At 43.4% G+C, this 20,308-nt stretch overlaps 1 protein-coding gene across 1 annotated transcript in view; it reads right to left on the bottom strand.

Moving 5' to 3' along the window:
* zbtb16 (zinc finger and BTB domain containing 16) overlaps positions 1-20,054 on the bottom strand; it is a 175,047-nt gene extending 154,993 nt beyond the window's left edge. The window contains exons 1-2 of the mRNA XM_023342171.1: positions 19,788-20,054; positions 13,132-14,459 (exon numbers count right to left, since the gene is read on the bottom strand). Of these exons, the coding sequence (XP_023197939.1) occupies positions 13,132-14,369 (1,238 nt within the window). The 5' untranslated portion in view covers positions 14,370-14,459; positions 19,788-20,054. The remainder of the gene's footprint in view (positions 1-13,131; positions 14,460-19,787) is intronic.
* Positions 20,055-20,308: the final 254 nt, after the last annotated feature.

The raw sequence follows: 20,308 nt of genomic DNA, 5'->3' as shown, positions 1-20,308 counted from the left end.
TCCAATTAAAGGGCTCCTTTGCGAAAGGAAATATTCATGTTGCTCATCTATTTAATGTCGCATTGATGGCTTTAATGCAGTTAAATCTAAAAGGCAGCGGAGAAAGTTTTCACATTTTTTAATTACATGAAAGTAGCTTCAGTATTTCTTAAAGTGCTATGGTATGGTTATATCACTCGTTTAATTTTGCATCCAAATTGTCTGGTTCTAATCTATTGCATTATGAAATCATGGGTAAAAAAAAAAAAAAAAGAAGAAGAAAACTACACCTTCGAAACGACTGAAATTTCACGTACTATCTGTACACTTTGAAAGCTTCAAATTAAATTTCTGGTGCTGTTTTAATTTTTAGGAAATTGAAAACTATATTTGGGAAAACTCCCACAAGCAGGGGGGCAGTGACACTGATGCAGCACACAGGATTGTGCTGCGTGGTCGATTTTACATATGTGCATATAACTTTGGTGTCCATTGGTTTGCAGCATTGGCCCAAAAAGCTAAATGCTGCTTCCAGGTGCCTCCTGGAAAAGGCACTAGAAAAGCAGTAACTAGATTACATCCGCTTTTCAACTCCCTGAATTAAAACCAGTCAAAGTGCAGAAAATATAAATAAAATATAGAAATATAATTTTAACCTTTATGTTTAAAATATCTACAACTAATTTAAAATCAATGTGTTGAATAAATAAAATACCAGATGCTGGAAAAGGACTAAAACTCCTTTATGTGTCCTTTAACTTTCCATAAGTGCTTCCATGTATCAGAATCAAAATAATTATAAATATTAGAAAAGAATTATGTTAACACAAATGAAACCATGTTACTCTGTGTTAGCATGGTCTCATTACCAACACCAGTTTCTAGATATTAAATGGGCCGTCGTGTGGTGTAGTGGTAGAGTAGGAGCCCCATATACAGGAAGGTCCTGAGTTCGATTCCCGATCTTGAGACGCATGTCTTTCACCGTTCTCTCGCTGTCTGATGACCATCAGTACAGTTAAATATGTGTTTTTTTTATTTTTTAAAGAGAGATTTGCCTTCCCCAGAGCTAAAATCGTATTTTTGTCCAATGTTTAACAATAAAGACCTTGTTTTCTGTGCCAAAGTCTTGACATGTAAAGTTGCTGGTTACTACAACATGTCACAAAATGTGTTTCATAACACGTACAATCAACCTGAGTGTCATAAATCCAGATCTAATAAGGAAAGAACTGTAAAAACTGCATAAAAGCTGAATAGTTTGACAACACTTGGACTTGTTTTGACTCGATGAATAAGAGGGAGACCACTTCATCGGTGAGGTAATACACGTTGAATCCTAAATTCACCTGTTGAGGCAACATGCCGCCCCCGGCCCTGAAGAGCTGGATAAAAAACCTACATGATGTTGCCATGTCCTCATTTTCCTACCTGAGGGCTCCTTTGTGACAGGTGACGTCGAGGAGAATAGGGGCTAATTTTTTACGACCAGCTTCCTAGCGTGCTGATATCACTCCATTGGGGCCCCTTGCCAATCTCTGGCGAACCATTCAAGTGGCAACAAAGAGGCTAATTAGAAGCTCTCTCCCTTTAAGCCACGAAGGGTTCAGTTTTTGATACTTCCCAGGGAGGCTAAGGGGCCTCTGAGGTGGCAATGGTAGCTTTTCACACACATACACACACCCACAGGCCCGCCCACGCACGCACGCACACACTCGGTTTGGCCCCTTGGCTGGAGCACATTTTCTCTTTGTGGCGGCCCTGCTCACAGTCTGCCAGACTGATAGAATCAGAGAGAAGGAACCGACACATCTTCTTTCATGTGGCGGGGACCCAGAGAGGGGATGCTAATGGGATATCGACGGGATTAGAACCCAGAGCGTTCAGGTCCAGGAGAACAGAGGACAGACGGGGGGGCGCTATGAACCTGAACTAAAATTTATTGACTTTGTTGCTTTCCATTGGAAAGTTGACAATGATGCACAAACGGGACTACAGTAGGAAAGTTTTCACAGGGATGAACTTCTGCTGAATATTCCCTAAACCTTCACTTTCCTCATAGTTGCTCAATGTGCTTTTGTAGATAAACTACAGCACGACTAACAGCCTCTGGGACCCCAGATACCCATCAGGAAGTGAAGACTGATAACACATCTGCATCTCACCTGATAAGCAGTTGAATTAGGACAGCAGCCCCACACCTCAACAGCCACAACGCATGTACAGAAACATATGAAATATTCCAAACATTTTTAGTAATTTTGCCTCTTTGGTGAATTTTATTTATTTTTTTTTTTTTACACAAACAACCATTTAAGGCCATGTTAGAGCATCTCAATTGGATTTAGGTCCATGCTTTGATTAGGCCATTCCAAAAGCAGATTCTTGGGTGTCTGTGTTGGACAACCCAAGTGCACCTGAGCTTATTATTAGGGATAGGGTTATTTATTTAACGATTACTCAGAACGATCTCTGCTTCAACCTGTAGGTGTGCAAATGACCTTTGAGGGCAGAATGACAAATGGAGACATTCAAATTTCTTTTACATTTACTAAGTTTTAAAGTTCCATTTCTGGAAAAACTTTGAAACCCATAATAATCTGTAACCACAGGGGGCGATAGCGTGCATTTCTCTGCATGTACATCTTGAAGTCCAGTGAGAAGGAGAGTATTCTCACCAAACTACATAATCACCGATACATCTCAGGATGTAAACTGTACAGCTTTTCTATTACCAATGCATTGATAGAGAACATATAATGTATGTATGTAATGTATTTGACGCTGAACACTGTATGACGTATTCATGTTACCTGAGGTTTCAAAAAGAAAACCCAACATTTCTGTCCGAGAGCAATTATGCATAAAACATGTTAAACTTTAGTGTCACAGTGCATGCGGGGAAATGTCAGGAAAAAATGGAGGCCGAAAGACTGATTCTCTTTTAGGAGTTTCTGGAAGGAACAGAATTTATGGTCCCATCATGAAGCATCCATGGACCATAAGGATAGACGTAAGGAGATGTGTGTGCCTTTCAAAATCTTTTACAGAATATTTTTCTTAAACTTTTGGGGTTCATCAAGATGTTTTCTGAAGGTAAATGTAAGACCAGTCTTTGTGTTCTTTAGGGTCTCTGAACTCTTTCATGGAGGCCATTTTTTCCTTCTTGAATCATAAACTCTGACCTCAACTGAAGCAGTGAGAGCTTTAGATGGTGTTCTGGGCTTGATTTTGGACTTAAAAACGACTTTGTAACCTTTTCCAGACGGATGGATGTCAGTGAATTCTCACATTTAAATAAATGTATTGTTTATTATTAAATTTGGTTAGTCAGAGCTAAAACATTCTTTGAAATTAATATTTGAACACAATCTGCACTGATGCTCACACACACACTCTCTCAACTCCTACAGCAGCATATGAACCTCAAACCTTCTACCTGACCAGAGGGGCCCCAGAGGAGGAAAAAGATGGGGCCCTGATGTCATTCTGTGTCTGACCACATCTCCTGAGCAACATTGAGGCACCTGGTCACACCAAGTAAAGCCGCTAACTTTTATCGCGCGTGTGCATCCCTTACCTCTTATCTCGGCAACAAAGCCGTTTTAATCACCCTGCTGATTAGATCACTTTCCCCTACTGCCATTAGAACTACCCCCACCTCCGTTTGGAGACGCCTTACACTTCAATATTTCCAAAGTAAAATGAAGACAATCCATTTTACCTGAAGCTATCGACAGCCTGAATAAGAATCCAGAGCTTGACGTGTCTTAAGGTGTGTGTTTGTAGTTTGTGCAGCCGATTCCACATGATGGATCCCCTCCCTGTGTTAAATCTTTAATCGATACATCTCCCTATCCTGACAGTGAGGACAGAGCCCAGATCTGAGATCAGAGCGATGGCGGTGTAAATCTTTACGGTTCAACCAGAGCCTTTTAAAGCCTGTCTATAATTGGGCCTCAGCCAGCAGCTGCCGTCACCGAGGGCCCGGTCAAATCGGGAGCTCCTCGGGGGCACAAACAAACACCTCGCTGCCCAGAAGGGCAAAGGAAGCACCTGTGTGCAAAGATAAAAAGGAAGACGACGTCAAACTGCCCTCTGCCGCCGTCTCTGGCTCAGGTTTCTGGAGAGGCGTTTTTTGTACTCCGCTAATACTGTGAGCATGAGCTGGGAAGACTTGGCTCACAGAGTGATTTCAAATAGGGGGTAATCCACTGTCATGTAATGGATGCTTTGTTGTCAGGAAAAATGCTTACAGCCTCACAGGTTGGGGCCGCGAGCCCCTTACTCCTGTGGGGCTCCTGTTTCAGAAAGTTTGGCCCATACCTCCATCACTTCATCCTCACCGTACAGACTGAGGCTCGATTTGCGTCGTGACGTAAAACAAAGGAAAACAGAGGAGCTATAATGGCGCTGTCGGCGCTGACGGGGGCTGGGTTAGGGTTCAGCACCACAGCTCTAGGTGTCTGTCATTTCTACATGACACCCGTCATTAGGAGTTTTCTGCAGCCGCGCATCATAAACTGATACTCCTGCTGCCATTCAAGTAAACAGAACTCAGTGAAGCATGTCGTTAAAGAAAAAAATAATAAAAAGAGCAAATTTACCCCAAAGACGCTTCTTCTGTTACCAAGGCTTACTCAGCTGCTAATTGGACGATGATACATTTGACATTTACTGTGGCTTACTTCTATATTTAATCAGCATCGCCTTCACATGCTCCGGGTTACCAAGAGTCGTGCAGTTGGCATTTCTGCAATTTGATGATAATAATACAGCGAACCGCTAGATAGTTCAGTTTAAATGATACTAGATATGAACCAATGAGAATGTTCTTTGGTAATACTAAGGCTGCTCGCAATTAGGAAATTATGTTTGTTTTTTGTTTGGTTTGGGGGGGTGAGGGGGGGGTTAGAATTTCTCATGAAACTGTAATAAATTCCAACTGCAAGACAAACAAACAAACAAAAAAAAACAGAATGATGGAATTTGGCAACAAAGCTAGCTTCAATTAGCCACAGACAACTTACACGGCATTACACAACATCTGTGAAAACATGCTCATTATTAAAACTTCTACAATATAATCTGTATGACACTAACAGTAAAACCTGGAAGTCACAATTGCATTAAAGCTAGCATCACTTTTTACACTGCCGGCAAAGCTAGTTATGATTACAAATTGCTAGCAGACCATTACTTCACATTTGCACCATGCTGCAGTTCTACTGTTTAATGTTTTAGTTACAGCATCTGGGCTGTGAAGGTCTCAGTAGTTTGTTAGAGAGCATTAGAGAACAGCCAGCATCATATAGAAGAAGGTGCTTTGGTCCAATGTGACTAAAGCTGAACTTGTTGGCCTATGTTTAAAACTCAGAGTGTGGTAGATTAATCTTTTCAGCCCAACTCTGAACACATTTTTCTCAAACAACATACTGTGGGAACAGCAAAATATCCTTTTTTTGTCCCACACTTGGGAAATTCAGGAATGCTTTTCTTCACCATGAATAGAGAAGAAGACAACAGGAAGTCCAGGAAACACAGGAAGAACCAGCAGAAGACTTGAAACCATGAAAATCTCCATCGGATCTGATTCAGCCTGAGAGGACAAACTGAATACAAATGTATACATATTACACTGAGGTTTATGCTTCAAGATGACAAAATATAGATAAAAAGAAGAGATGTTTAATTGTTTGCAAGGCTCAGTATGTATAAGTCTATATTTGGGTCAAATATGCATCACATGCACAGGGAGAATTCACTGTACCTTAAATTGAACAGCCAAATATTACATCTCAGCAGTCGTTTATTGCACACATTAATGTTGTGTTGACTGTTTCTATTAAATATATTACTCAGCTCTAGCCAGCCTGAACACATTTCTGGTTTTCTTCAGCTTCTCCTGGTTTGGGCCAATTGCACAGTTTCTTTCATTTCATGTTCCTCCTAAACTTTAGCGGATTTTTCTTCAACTCTAAAACGTATCGCATTAGGACTACCTCCTAAATCGCACATTTAGGAGTAAATATTGAACACAAACTGCTGTTGTGTTCAATGACTACCAAAAGTGGGAGTTTTTGGTTTTGATGCATTAAATGGAAAAACAAATGGGATTTTTCAGTGTTTTGCCAGTCAATCAAACGAAAAGAAAAATACTTGAGGAGACAAATATGTTACAATTTAATATGCTGCAGAAGCTCAATTTGTTATTGTAGAACAAAGTAAAATTAGCTGAAAATATCACAAACAATGAAATCAGATCAAACAAAAGCTTTCTCAAGTAAATTCACCAACTTCTATTCTTTGAATTCTTGCAGGTTATTGCTATCAGCAGGCCGATAGAACCCAACAATCTACTGCGACTACTATAAAAACAGGCAGTTAATGGTTGACGGTGGCCAAAGAAGCCACTCAAGAGTCAGTGTGTGTTTGGAAACCATCTCTATACCTTCCCTTGACCTCTCTTCAGAGTCCAGCCTATATGTACACCTGTGTGTGCATACTTCCTTATCACCTGCAACAAACGCATTGGAAGTGCTATCGGGCCTCAATCTGCTCTTGGTTTACTAAGAAAGATTGCCAAGGGTTATCTGTCTCACTCTGATATGCAGAGATAAGGGCCTGGGGCTGGCTGTTTAAACACCTGGGGCCCCGGGTATTAGAGCGCCCTCCGTCCCCCTGGTTTTGCCACAAAAGGGAAGAGGAGATGGAAGAGCGAGCGCTGGCTGCTGCGACTGAAGGGGAAATTTGTGTGAAAAGTAATGAACACGAGAGCGTGCGCGTGCGGAGGTTAATGCGGGGGTGATTATTTCCCACCACTCCCACCCGCCGTACGCCTGATGACAATAAAACACGAAGCTGAGCAAAGGCAGAGCATATTTTCTTCAATTTTATCAACAAAACTGGATAAAATACGAGCACAGACAGATCTGCAATTGATCTTTTTGTTTCGTTTAAAGCTTCTATAGTGGGAAATCTCTTTCTTCACATATGGGACGTACCTTACAGCAAGGGTCAGTCATTTGCATGAGAATGTACGATTAAGTGAAAGAGATAGAGTCAAGGCTGTGTTCAGAATACAAAAACGAGGAGGTTTTCCTCCTCTATTACCCTCCCCACTCCAGTCCCTCGAGTGTTGATTACTTTCTCAGAGCAAGGGTTACTAAAATATTGCAGTAATCTTGTCGGCCTGAAGCCCTGACAACGCTCGGTCCATTCGCCTTCGAGAAATAAATCTATGACCCGTCAGCGTGGAGCTGATGATGATGTGCCTGTCAGAGTGTGGTGGGGGCGGGGCACAGGGGGTTGGGGCGAGGAAGGAAAAGTCGCGGTCAGACGGGGGATTGCTGATGTTTAGAAAACTTAACCTCAGGCTCTTATAAAGTGTGGCCCCTACATTTAGTTTTAGGCTCTTCCTTCAAATGTAATAAACGTCAAACAGGACTGGAAATGAAGTGCAGAAACCTGGAAACAAATTATGGTCAGAAAAACTGCAGAATGCCAAATTTAGAGATTTTCTCCTGAAGGTCGAGCAGAAGATGCCGGAACAACTCAAATTATTTATTTATTTGGAACAATAAATGGCAACAAAGTGACACACAAGACATGAAGACAAGAACCACAATTTGCTCAGATACAGACAGTGGCAGAAAGTATCACTATAACAACTGATGGTTGTCAACGTGTCTAGCGGTACGTTGAAGCACAGTCTGAAGAGAAGGAAAAAAATCAGAAAAGTTTGGTGAGTTTGTGGTGAAATCTATAAATAAAAATGCAGAAAAAAAGCAAATTATTTTTGCAGTATAAATGTAGATATTTCCAGTTTTCTTGAAAGTATTTCTAACTAAATACCGTCTTGTGAGTTTTAAATATCATTACACTGTTTGATGTTAAAGTGGTCTATTTAATAAATGTTGAATCCAGGCTGCATCTAGTGAATAATCATTCATTTCTCTTTATCAAAATATCCATCCACTTATGAAGCTAGATGAGATACTCCTTCACTCGGGTCAGCACCCCCTCCCGACCCGGACAGGTCACTCAACCCTCTTTTGACTCCAGAACAGGGTCTCAAATTTTGAGTTACTGCCTCCACTTCCTGGATGTGCCAATGTTCTCTCGTCTTTTCTCATTTTGAAAATGCATGAGAGAAGCAACTCTTCATTTTATAAGGAAGTTACATTAATTTGTAGTTATTAGAGCTTGAGATTTTGTTGAAGTAATTTATGTCTGAACACAGCGTTTGAAAGATATCCAAATAGAGGCAGGATTTTTCTACAATCTCTGTGTCAGACTTTGCTCCTGAAATAAAAAAGGCATATATTTGAAGACTTTTTACACATCTTCACCCGGGGCAACAATAACCGTGGAGGACACTGCCCTTATCTCTCGGCTCCTCTCCGTTTTTCTCCATTCCAGCCTGATTTGCAGTAAATAACACGTTTCCAGGTCCGTGTCTGAAGCGGCCTCGGCGTATCTGTGCCGTTCTTTGCGATATAATCCAGGGCACAGAGGAATGGAAGGGGGCAAAGGGCAGATTTATTCAGGAAGTGGGTACTTTCTGGTGCATTCACTGCAACACCGAAGCACACACGCAGACACCTCACAGCACTGACCCGTGCCACATCTGGAAACAATTACACCCATGTTTTGACTTGACCCGCGTGCACCCAGGTTAAACTTTTTTCATGCGCTTGTTCCTAGGGAGGGGGGAGGCAGAGGTGACCCTGACACGGTGGCTGTGGGGAAATGATGTGTAATTAGTCCAACGAAACAGAACCCAGCCCGTCTGAAATAAAACACGAAGAATGCCCAGCAGTTCGTACGAGAGTAGACAAGGGAGAGGGAGTTGATGCGCCGCTCGACGACCCACAGAGGAATCTGTGAGGACACGAAGAGCATCTGAATTATCGGGCATCTCGGCACGGCACGGCGGCGCTTTCATGTGCGGACGGCTGCGGATGATGCAATGTTTGATTTCCACACTTCAGGAGGCTGTCAGGACAGCGCATGCAATATTAAACAGTGTCGTGTCGGTGTATCAACCAGACTAAATTAACCCATTAGTATGCTACGGTGCAAAGCGAGAAGATCAATGCATGAAACGGTTTGGAAATCTCCTTTGATACAAGATTTCCCAGCTTGAGCGAATTGATGAAATTCCTCTTGAAACACAGGCAACCATTTCACACACGAAACCCCCACCCACCCCACCAGAAGACAGAGACTGATGGAGCTTGTCCATTAACAAAGTGAGTTGCTGCCTCTTACATAAAGGCTTGAGGAGAATTGATCATAAGCAGCCAGAAATCTACCTGAATGTTCACCTTCTCCCCATGAAACAACAGTCAGTCCACACTCAAATTCCTCCTTTATATCATAAATAATGGGCACTTTTCATGAAGGCCAAGCAAATAGAAACGCTTTCAGTCGTAATTGCCAGCACCAGAGAAGTAACAGACTTCATTGCTGTTATTAAATGGTGGAGAAACATTAGTGAGAGGCTCTGAACAAGGACACTGCTCTCATGAGTAAAAGCTGTTCTGTCATTTCCACTATTCCTCCTAAAAACAACCGGGAGACACATTTAGTTAGGAGCTGCGACTGAACCGGCTTAAGGGGTTAAAGATTGAACTTTAACCGCTGCGTTTCTTATTGATCTGAGCAAACATTGCAGGGTGAGAAGGTGGCCTTGAATGCAGCAGAATGTCTCCAGTTAAGGGGAAAAGTCGGACTGTTAAAATCCCAGGAATACAAGGTTAGCGAGGCCGACTGACTCAACAGGCTGAGAAAGCTGCAGGGCTGATATCTCGTCTGCTGCCACTCCCCTCTCCCAGAACTACCTTGTTGTCTCAGGGCCCGGCTTCAGCACTCATTTCCTGAGCTCACCGTCTACTCCAATTATCAAGCCAATAAAGGACCCCCTTGTGCAGTTATGGGAAAGGGGAAGGGAGTCAGGTCCAGGACAAGGGGGTCCCACAGCGGTAAGTGTCTTCGATGGCTGCTGCCCACATATTGGAAGGTGTGACTAATGGTCTTGGACAATGTTGAGACAGCAGTGCTTCGGCAGTCACCTGGGCAGGCCTGGCAGTTACTGGAGGAGTGAATCTCCTGGCCGGAGCTGTCAGCTGCACAGAACTGCAGTTTGACGTTTAAAGGATCTGAATTCTTCAAATGTAGCATAGCAGAGGAACATTTTTTGTTGGCTGTAAAACAAAACAAAACAAACAAAACAATCTACAAACTTCTTCTCCTTCCTGCACATCGCCCAGAAGTGGATAGGCGACATTTACACAGTAGGTAAATGCAATGTTTTTGCCACAGTCTTAATAGCCCAATTTCAATCTTTTCACCCCAGAAAATACAATCTGTGCCACTCCCATATGTGGTACTAATCCGGATATGTATCTAATGCTGTCTGAACGGTCATGCCGCATTTAATCTGACGTTTATGTCATTAATGTGAGACGTGTCAGAATTCTGCACCAGAAAAAGCAAGAAGCAGTAAATCTGGACATATACAACGGCTGAAAATGATAAACTTCTGAGAGAAGTCTGTGTCAGTGACGCACATCGCACCACAATCCCACCACTCCTGGTCCGACTACACATCCAAACAGAGCTCTATACAGAAATTGCAGTCAATGCTTCACAAAAGGCCATTACTATTAATTGTGCTTTATGTAGTTTGCTTCCTTTGTGTTACGATGATGACAGTGGAAGGAGTTTGCACCGCAATCGGTGGGTTGCTGGTTTGAACACCACTCCACCCTCCTCTGTTGTTGTGTCCTTGGGTAAGACACCCACCTCGCCTGCCGGTGGTGATCAGCGGGCAGTAGTTTGCCACCATCAGCGTGTGTGCGTGTGAATGGGTGAATGTGAAGTGCTTCAGGGTCCTCTGGACTTGATAAGTCGCTATGCATGTACACTACCATTTACCATGATCTTGCGGCAATACGGTCAGCCAACGCTGCCTCATAAACTTTTAAATCATTATTAATTCCGTAAACAGAGCGCTGCTGTGTGACATCTACATTCTTCTGTGCATGCATGGGCTCGTAAACTCTTCAGAGGTCTCATTGCACTCAGGTTTAGTTCATTATATGAACGCCCAACCAACAGCAAAAAAAAAACGCGTTTTCAGCAAAAAAATAATAATAATTTAATTGACTTGTGTGAATATAGACTTGGATTCAGTTTCTATTTATCTTCTGCAATAAACAAATACATAAATATCACTTTGTCTGGTAGACATTATATTTCTACATGTCAAAAAAATGATAGTATATGTAGTAGAATAATAGAGACGCCAGATTCAACACTCATGATATCCATCCTGCCAATTAGGTATAATGGAAACACTAATTAAACAGTATTCAAAATCAAACCTGTGAGAATTTTGATCAGTGAAGACATACATTCTGTCAAACAGGTGGCCGCTATTTAAAGACATCATGCTGGATTGTAGTGCAACCTGAGTATTACAGATCATTCCAGGCATTGTTCAGGAGAAGAACTGAAATTATCAAAACTGGAAACTGTAGACAGAAAAGCATGGAAAAACACAGAAAACTGAGATTTTAATGAATGGAAGAACGATTCAAATGGAAAATCTGAGCAGCCAATGGTCAGCAGACGACAAGAGAAGGTTTAAGCTCCACATAACAGCTGTCTTGAGATAATTTGACTGTGAAAAATACCCTGTTGACTTACAGTATATACCAGCGCTTCAGAGGCTACAGTTCTTACTTTAAACAGTAGATGAAGCTACAGATAAATATGCCTGTATTAAACCACTGGAAGCAAAAAATAAAATAAAAAATACTCCACAGAAGAAGTCAAATCCCAGCATAAGTCTCAACTACAAAGTTTGACTGCAAAAGTCAAACTTTTTTGCTGTGTTTACAAATCTATCGAACATTTAGTGATGCGCTACCTGCTTGTATGCTTTTGTCACGAGTATAAGCTAGTCACAAAAGGTATCTGTGTGTATTTCAACAATTAAAATGAGGGGTGCACCAATTCAAGTTTTCTTGCCAATCATCTTTAAAAAGCCTGGCCAGCCAATTCCGATTTTGTTCAATGCTGATTTTTTTTGTCAGAAAAGTCACTACATAAAGCAACAAAGCCTCTAAGCTGGTAACAGTAGAGTGACTACTGTCAACTGCACACATCCAGACATGAATAAAATACACAGTGGCAGATTTTCAGACCTTTCCACACAGCATAAGATTGGTCTCTCTTGTCAGTCAAAGTTAAAACAATCTGGGCCAATTTATAGGTCAGGAAATTTATTTGTCCACCCCTAATTAGAAGACACCTATGTGAAGGCAAGCACTATGCTGTCGAGACATTTTCAGTCATCCCATTATTGTCCCATTATTTCAGTCGTTATCATTGAAAAAAACAACATGAGTTGTAAGAGATGACAGTTTGGTAATAAAACACACCAACAAACCTAAAGAGGAACTGAGGAACAATTTATAGACTGATAAAAGCTAAATTCTACTCTCTGGGTTTCAGATGACGACAAACACTGAACTTAAACCATAAAACACTGTGTACAGTGTCAAACATGCTGATTCTGAAGCCACAACAAGCAATGTAAATAAACTGCAGAAGGTAATTCCTGTCATGCCGGGCTGGAATGCCTGTTGAAAGGTGCCAGAACTTGTGTGACTCCATGTAACAGATATGTAAAGCAGTTCTCGGGATGAGTGGTAGTAAAGGTAAGTAACCGTTTAGTGATTCACAGGAAAGAGAAGAAAAGTTGTCTGGTGGTCCTGCTAATGGTAGTTCACCAATTTTCACTTGATTTTTCACATTTAAATATCAACAAACAGATACTGCAGTCAGGTGTCTTTGACCACCGTTGAGTTGTGATTCATTTTCATATTGACTGGAGATCCACTGGGTGGATAGGAAGTCTGTGACTGCATCAGTACACAGGTGGGTTTATCAAACTTTGATTTTTCTGGGCTTTAAGTTTAAATTTAAGATTCCTCAAAAGTGTAGCCTCACATCACAGTGACTCACATTGCAACGTCTAAACAAATATGACGGAGTCTGAAAACCAAGCTCTTATTTTAGAGAGTTTTTCCCTCAATCTTTAAAATTTTTCTCAGGCTCATCTATCTGGAGGTGACTCACCTGTGCTGCTCCACAGCTTCGTTATCTGGAAGCTCTGCGCCGCAAACGTTGCATCGTTCGTGCTGGTTCCTGCCGTCCGGTTTCATGCCCACTGCCAGCTCCCCGAGCTTGCTGAAGAACTCTCTCTGGATGAAGCTTTGCGGCAGGAGGCCCCCGTAGGTGCTGAAGTCCATAGACATAGCCAGGGCCGGAGACATGGGGAGAGCGGAGGCCATGGACACCGGCATGGATATCATGGCGTCTGTTTTGTGGTTAACGGGTAAGGAGTACAGTGAGGCCAGATGTTTCTCCGTCATCCCCGCCATCGCCTCCAGCCCCATCTGACTGACTTCGGCCTGGTGGTCGCCCATGCTGTCGTCGCGGACGTAGTGCAGTTCTCGGGCGCTGGTGATCACGCTGCTCCTAGTCGGGGTTCCGGGTCCGTCTCGGTTCCTGTCTTCGCCGCTTCGCTCTCCATTGCTGGAGGTGCTGGACTCCATGTTCTGAGGGCTCTCATGGCCATTTCCACCCATGTCCACCTGCATGTTTTCGGTCTTGATCTCAGACATCAGGTGGTGGGAGTTAGCGTGGATGAGCTGCTCCCCGGTGAAGCCCTGCTGCAGCAGAGACTGGCCGATGCTCATCAGGCTGTCGACAGCGGCTTTGGTGGGACTCAGGTTGGAGACGTTGAAGGAAGTGGAGACGGAGGGACTCTGGTCGACTACGCCAGACATGTTGAGAGCCTGTTGGGTACCTGACAGGTAGGAGCTCTCCATGGAATGTTTTTTGGAGATTTTGGCTCCGTTCTGGCCTTTGCGCTCCTCGTCCTCCTCTGTGCTGCCATCATTAGCGCTGACCTCCACGTCATTCTCGTCCGAGGACTGGATGGTTTCCAGAATCTTTAGGCATTGTTCTTCTAAATACTCGATCTCCAGGATCTCAGCTGCATACAGAAGATCATCCAAGTCCTCCACCTTGGCCTGGAGAGTGGCAGTGTAAGCATACTCCAAAATCTGCTGAAAAGTCTTTGGTGAAAGAAAGTCCAGGGTGTAATGCTGGCTGCTGCGGTGGAAGAGGATTTCAAACATTTTGCTGGTGCAGGCTAGCACAGTCCGGTGAGCATGAAACTCTTGGCTGTCCACCATGATGATCACATCACAAAGAGTCCCGGCCAGACGCATCTGGTTGGCCTTCTGCAGCAGGGCGGTGGGATGGTTGGGGTTCTGGAGCTGAATCACACCCATTTTACTTAAATCCATTTTGTCGATGCAATACTCGAGGCCGACTCATGAGGCTCGCCTTCCCCCGTTCAGGAGAGCTTTTGACTGTCTTTGTAAACAAGTTAAAACCTGCACAGAAAACAAACAAAATAAAAAAAAAATCATAGAATCAATATATAGGTGTGAAAAAGAACTTACACATTTTAGCTTTTGCTCTTTTGACATGCATTTCAGAATAAAGATACCTTGGAAAAAAACATTAAAAGCCATTTTAAAATGATGAGCCCATTGTTTAAGTAAAAAAAAACAAAAAAAAAAAAACACAAATAGATTGAAGTAAACACACTTTTGGAAAGCTGAAGGTATCTGGAAAGCCAAATCAGGCTTGATTACTTCCAGGCCTATATAGAGTCAAACAATTAAATAAAAGTTGTCCAAACAAAAGAATTAAAGCATCACAACCCGAACTACAAACATTCAAGGAGAGATGAAAAATAAAATCATGGCTTTAACCAGTGCTACCCCAGTCAGCCCCACACAGATTCGTCTTCATTTGCAGATCCTGCGTGGTTCCTCCCAGTTTTTCTGGAAACACCTCAGGACTAGCGTAAGCCGGGCCAAGCTATATATTGGAAGCGATTTGATTAGCAGCAGATTGCATTTGTTGATTGGCCCGTGGATTTACGTCACTGGATGAGCGAAGGTGGTACTTGCGCAAGGCCACATGCAACATCAACTGGACGGGGGCAAGCCACAATGAACCAATATACTGGCTGCCCAACGGTACACATGCAAGCTGACATCAACAACCACGGCTCCTGTGCGCTCATGCTCCCGCATTCCTGCCTATATTCACGCCCACATAGAGAGGAACTATGTTGGGTGTGTCTTCCATTGAAGACACACCCAACTTGCCTAGAACTGAACCAGACATTAACTAGTCAGAGTGAGACTTGACAATGGAGAAGGAGCTGAAGACATTTTGAAGAGAATCTCAGTGAAAACTATTATCCACAAATGGAGAACGCATGGAAGACCAGAGAACCATCTCGAGAGAGTCTGGACTAACACAATTATCCCAACAAAATTATTAGGTTTTTTTTTAACTCATACAGAGGAGGTCACAAAAAAATCATAAAAACATTTAAAGCACTTCAGGTCTCACTCTCTCAGTTAAGGTCAGAGATCATACTTCAACAATAGGAAGAGAGAGAGAGAGGGAGGGCCTCCGTTGAAGAGCTGCAAAGCCAGAACCACAGTTGGCCCAAAAGAACACAAAGGCTCGTCTCACATTTACCAACAAATATCTTGAACTCCAAGATTTTTTGGAGCAAATATTCTGTGTAGACTGTCAAACACAGCAGCGGTGGTGTGTTGGTCTGAGCCCGCTTTGCTGCTTCAGCCTCAGAACAACTTGCTGTACTTGATGAAACATGAATTCTGTTCTAGAGCAAAAGATCCTGAAGGAGACTATCTGGCCATCAGCTAAAGCCTAAAGCTCCAGCTCTCTAGTGTTATGCAGCAAGACAATGATCTGAGAAGAGTCACTTTCACTGTAGGATGACACAACCAGTTACTATGTTTAGGGTGTGAATGCTTTTTCGGATTGTTCTGGGTTAGTTTGGATGGTTTTATTTTCCATCAGAAACAGAAGAAATCTATGAGAGGGAAAACTGCTTCAAATTCAACAAGTGGAAGGCTCTCTGCCACATTAGGAAGGTTATGTCAAACATTTAATGTGACAGTGTATGTATTCACAACACACCTCAATTTATTATGCAAATGGAAAAGTGTGAGGCCACTGGAGTCTCAGATTGCAAATATCCTGCAGGGACGGTAAACAATCTGTGCAGCGGCATTGTTCTGAGAATGTGCACAGGGTATTGACAGTATTTTCTAAAAGGAGACAATTTGCTGGCTGTCCAACAGGCTCCCCCTGCATACCAATCAGTCCGACATATGTTATGCTAAAAAGATGTCTTCATTTGCTTATCTGATGGGGATGTACACCAGTTAAACAAGAGTGAATTGTGGGGCTTTCACTCCGCCGCTTGGCTCGCAGCGACAGTCGACAGCCTTTCTGAAATTAAATAGCATCTTACTCAGTATTCTCATCACAGACGGGAGCAGAGAGCAGCGGCCAGGAATGGGTGGAAAAAGAAAGCAGGATGAGGCGAAGGCACACAACGCTGCTGCACTTAACGCCCCTCTCCTCTCCTCTTCTCTCGTCTCCGGAGCGGAGACGGAGAGCTCTCAGGCGCTTAAAATCTCAAATGAATGAACATGTCTGTTGACTGTCGGTAATTTCATTATCCAAGTTAACAGGGCAACATGTTGCTCCACCTTATTTCTAAAGCATGTTTGACCCACGCTAAATAACGAGGACAGGTCCAGATTCAATTAGCAGCCCTGAGGCAACATTGCACTTTAAAAATTGGACATTTCTGCATTCAGATTCGCCCGACGTGAAGTTACAGCAACGCCGCTCCTCGGGTCCAATTAAATAAACACTGTTGCAACAACAGATGATGCATGAATGAAAGAAAAGGAGGAGAAGCTACCAGCTACCACTTCCACTGACCTAGTTTCTGGCTGAGTTCATAGAAGGCGAGTCTTATGAGAAAGGACAGCTCTGACTGAAAAATAAAAGACTTAAACGCAATCAATCGGCCGAAGATCGGACCCGTGGTCTGAGGGTCAGTTACTGAAAAAGTCAGATTGTTTTCCTTATTCATTAAATGCAACAAAACTAAGAAATCCCACAATGTAAATCCATCAAAAAACCGATCTGATTTTTCTCTGCCCGACAGAGGTTTACAAAATGTTCTTCAAGATCTAGCCCACCAGATTTGACTGATTATGATGTTAAAACATAAAGCAAAATATATGCTGCATGTTGTTTGAATTAAAAGATTTTTTTTCATGAGTCAAGCCTTCCTCTGATTATTGCCAAGCTCAAAAACATATATCCAGGTGGAAACTGTTTTTCTGATACATTACCACACTAACATTTTGGGAAATTCTTTGTTTTACTGGCATTTAATCCAGAAAAGGTCCAATTTTTCAATATCAAAGAAACTGATTTTGGTTTCTGAACAGGCAGCATGTTGTCCATTGCCAACTTTGATGCACTTTTTAAAGTGTATATTTTTCAGATCACATCAAGTCATGCTTTGATGAATTTAAAAAAAAAAAAATTGGATTCTAAACTACTACCTGTATTAATGAAACTGGAGTTCATTTAATGTGTTCTTTTTTTAAGAGAGGAAAACAGTCGTGGCCAGGACCAGATCAGACCAGTAAGACTTTTTCTTTTTAAAAATTGATCATTCTCCTCAGTCAGAAATCAGTAAAGAAGAGAAAAAGTCTGATCAGTGCATCTCGCCTTTTAAAAACTTCCTCATTTCAAAATCTTCCATTCAGCTTGTTGAAACATTTTATAAAAATAGCTAGAGAACGTAAAAGTTAGACTTTCCTCAAGCCGTAACTAGTGTTTCACAGGAATTTTTTTTTAAAAAAAAGTCTGATCGGTGCACGTCTCTTTTTAAAACTTTACCTCATTTGAATTTGTTTTCTGCAGCAGTCAATATAAGGCCTACAAAGAGAAAAGTCACATTTGTCACCTGAAAACTCCATATATTAACGTCCTATTTTTATTCTTGAAAACAAAACTGTTCAGCTACTCCTATAAGCCCAAAGTGGAGCAGGCTGCTGTGATGTTAAATGATGCTGGCACCTATTGTTTGCGCCCTGAATCACAGAAAATGATCCCACCACTGCGTGGACGGGTTGTCTTTTTTTTTGGGGGGGGGGGGGGGGGGGGGGGGGGTTGAAGGGGGAAATTAACCCAAATCGATTAGGAGTGGGGGTAATGATGAAACCACAGGTATTCCTCTAGCTGGGAGCCCTCCCGTCTCTCTCTGTAAACAGAGATTATGCTTCAAACCGAACATTATCTTTATAACATGTTTGCCAATAGGAGCGATTTATGGCCTCCGTAAATGGTCGATGCTTGTTGCGCTCTGCGCTGGGATGTAAAGTTCCCGTTTCTGTTCTCGGGGACTTTGTCTGGTCTCTATTAATAAAGAAGAAGGCTGCGGAGCGTCTAGACGGCGTTAATGTTGAGCCGGCCGTAGCAGACAAATTATACACAAGGTTATGCATTATGCAAAGGAGCGGGGACTACATTAAATACATTAAAGCAGTGGAGATTGTCTCCCCAGAGGACAGTATAGATCGCTGACAATGACCATATTAGGCAGGCATCACAGGGGAGAGAAAAAAAAAAAAAAAAGCAGCAGAATCGATCAGATCACGGGTTGTCTGCCATTGCGCGCCTTGACGAGGCAGCCACAACAAGGATAAACAGAGCTCAATATTCCACTCTGACACACAACAAGCGCAGAGAAAAATAAATAAACGGTCCAATCTCAGAGACTGGCCGTGGCGTGTTTATTATTATTATTATTTTTTTATTTTATTGCCTCAAGAAGTCCACCTGAGACCCGGAGAGCAAGCCGGATCAACGCGCAGGTGGCGGAATGAAAGAGGGGGGCAGGTACGGTCTCTGCCGCTGCGTGGAGATAAAGAGGGAAGGAGTGAAAAGGGGAAGAGAACGATCAGACACATTCGATAACAAATCAACTTGCCATCGCTTCTGTTACCAGTCCAACCCCCCTCCACCCACCTCACAGCGATTATTGATAACCAATCAAACATCCAGTTGGCTGCCAATCAATTAACAGCCTGACAGAGCAGGAGCTGCGTGGGGGGTTTTGGGGTTTGTTTTGTGAATAGAGACCGGTGTCTCCAGTCCTCACCGTGATGTCACCTCAGCTAAATGAGCCAGGCTGGTGCGCCTGGAGACGCGGGGACTGGGAAAAGAGCGCGTCTGTCTGGAAATTGCGTAATTTTGACTCAAATTAAAACGAGCGGAGCGAGATATTTTGGCCCCCTCTCCCTAGCAAAGTGACGCGCCGCGCGGCGTCATGTGCTGTCTGGCTCCCGGTGAAGCAGCCAGACCTCACGTCCTCTGACTGCGATCTCCAGAATACTAACCAGACAACACAGAGAGAGGCAGAGGGGCTGGGGGAAGGTGGGTGGAGGGCATGGGGTGGGGGGGCGCACGTCAACCTTAACATCTCCACAACAGGCTTCATGCAAACTTCCACACCTTGCAGCGCGACCAGGTACACACTTGTTCCCAGCCAGAACTCTCCAACTTGGCTGAGCCCAAGTGGCGTCCGCTGGCAACTTCAGCGGCAAGGTTGAGCGAGGACAGGCGCAGCGGAGAGCGGCGCTGCGAGCAAAAAAAAAAAAAAAAAAAAAAAAAAAAAAACACGCATGAAAACATCCCATATGGTGAATGAAAGTACGCGGAACACACAGAGGGACGCGCATGCAGAGAAGCGGGTCTGGCACTTGTCGCAGCTGCGTTTAGCCCGGGTCGGTACTCACCTAAGTTGCACGTTTTGACTCCGTGAAGTGCACGGGGGTTGGGGCTACAGCATAGTAAGGCAGTTCGCAGTACCCGCTCTCTCAACACGCACTAACTCCTTTCTTCTCTCGCCTCAGCAAATCAACACGGTGCTGACGTCAACGCAGCCAGTCAGCCAGACGAGCAGCAGCAGCAGCAGCAGGCAGGCAGGCGGGCAGCCGGGGCCGGGCGCTGCATGCGCTCCGCTCCGTCCAAACGCTGAGAAAGTGAGACACCTAGGGGGCTGTCTCATGTCGAGCTGCTGCCGCCTTACAGTGTTGGGAACGAAAGGTGACCGACACTGCCCTCTCTCCAGCTGTTTGAACACAAATACAGTAGCCCACAGCTGTACTGTCTGCAGCCAGGGGCGCAGCCAGGGCGACTGCGGCCCTGTGGGGGGGGGGGAAACACCTGAAAATGGGGGGCGTGAAAGAAACGTAGCTATGGTAATAAGTATTTGTAATACAGTAAGTATTTGAAGAAAAAGATTGATGAAGAGTTC

This window comes from Xiphophorus maculatus, chromosome 11, assembly GCF_002775205.1.
Source record: "Xiphophorus maculatus strain JP 163 A chromosome 11, X_maculatus-5.0-male, whole genome shotgun sequence".
NCBI classification, from domain to species: domain Eukaryota; kingdom Metazoa; phylum Chordata; class Actinopteri; order Cyprinodontiformes; family Poeciliidae; genus Xiphophorus; species Xiphophorus maculatus.
This window is presented reverse-complemented; position numbering and strand designations above follow the sequence as displayed.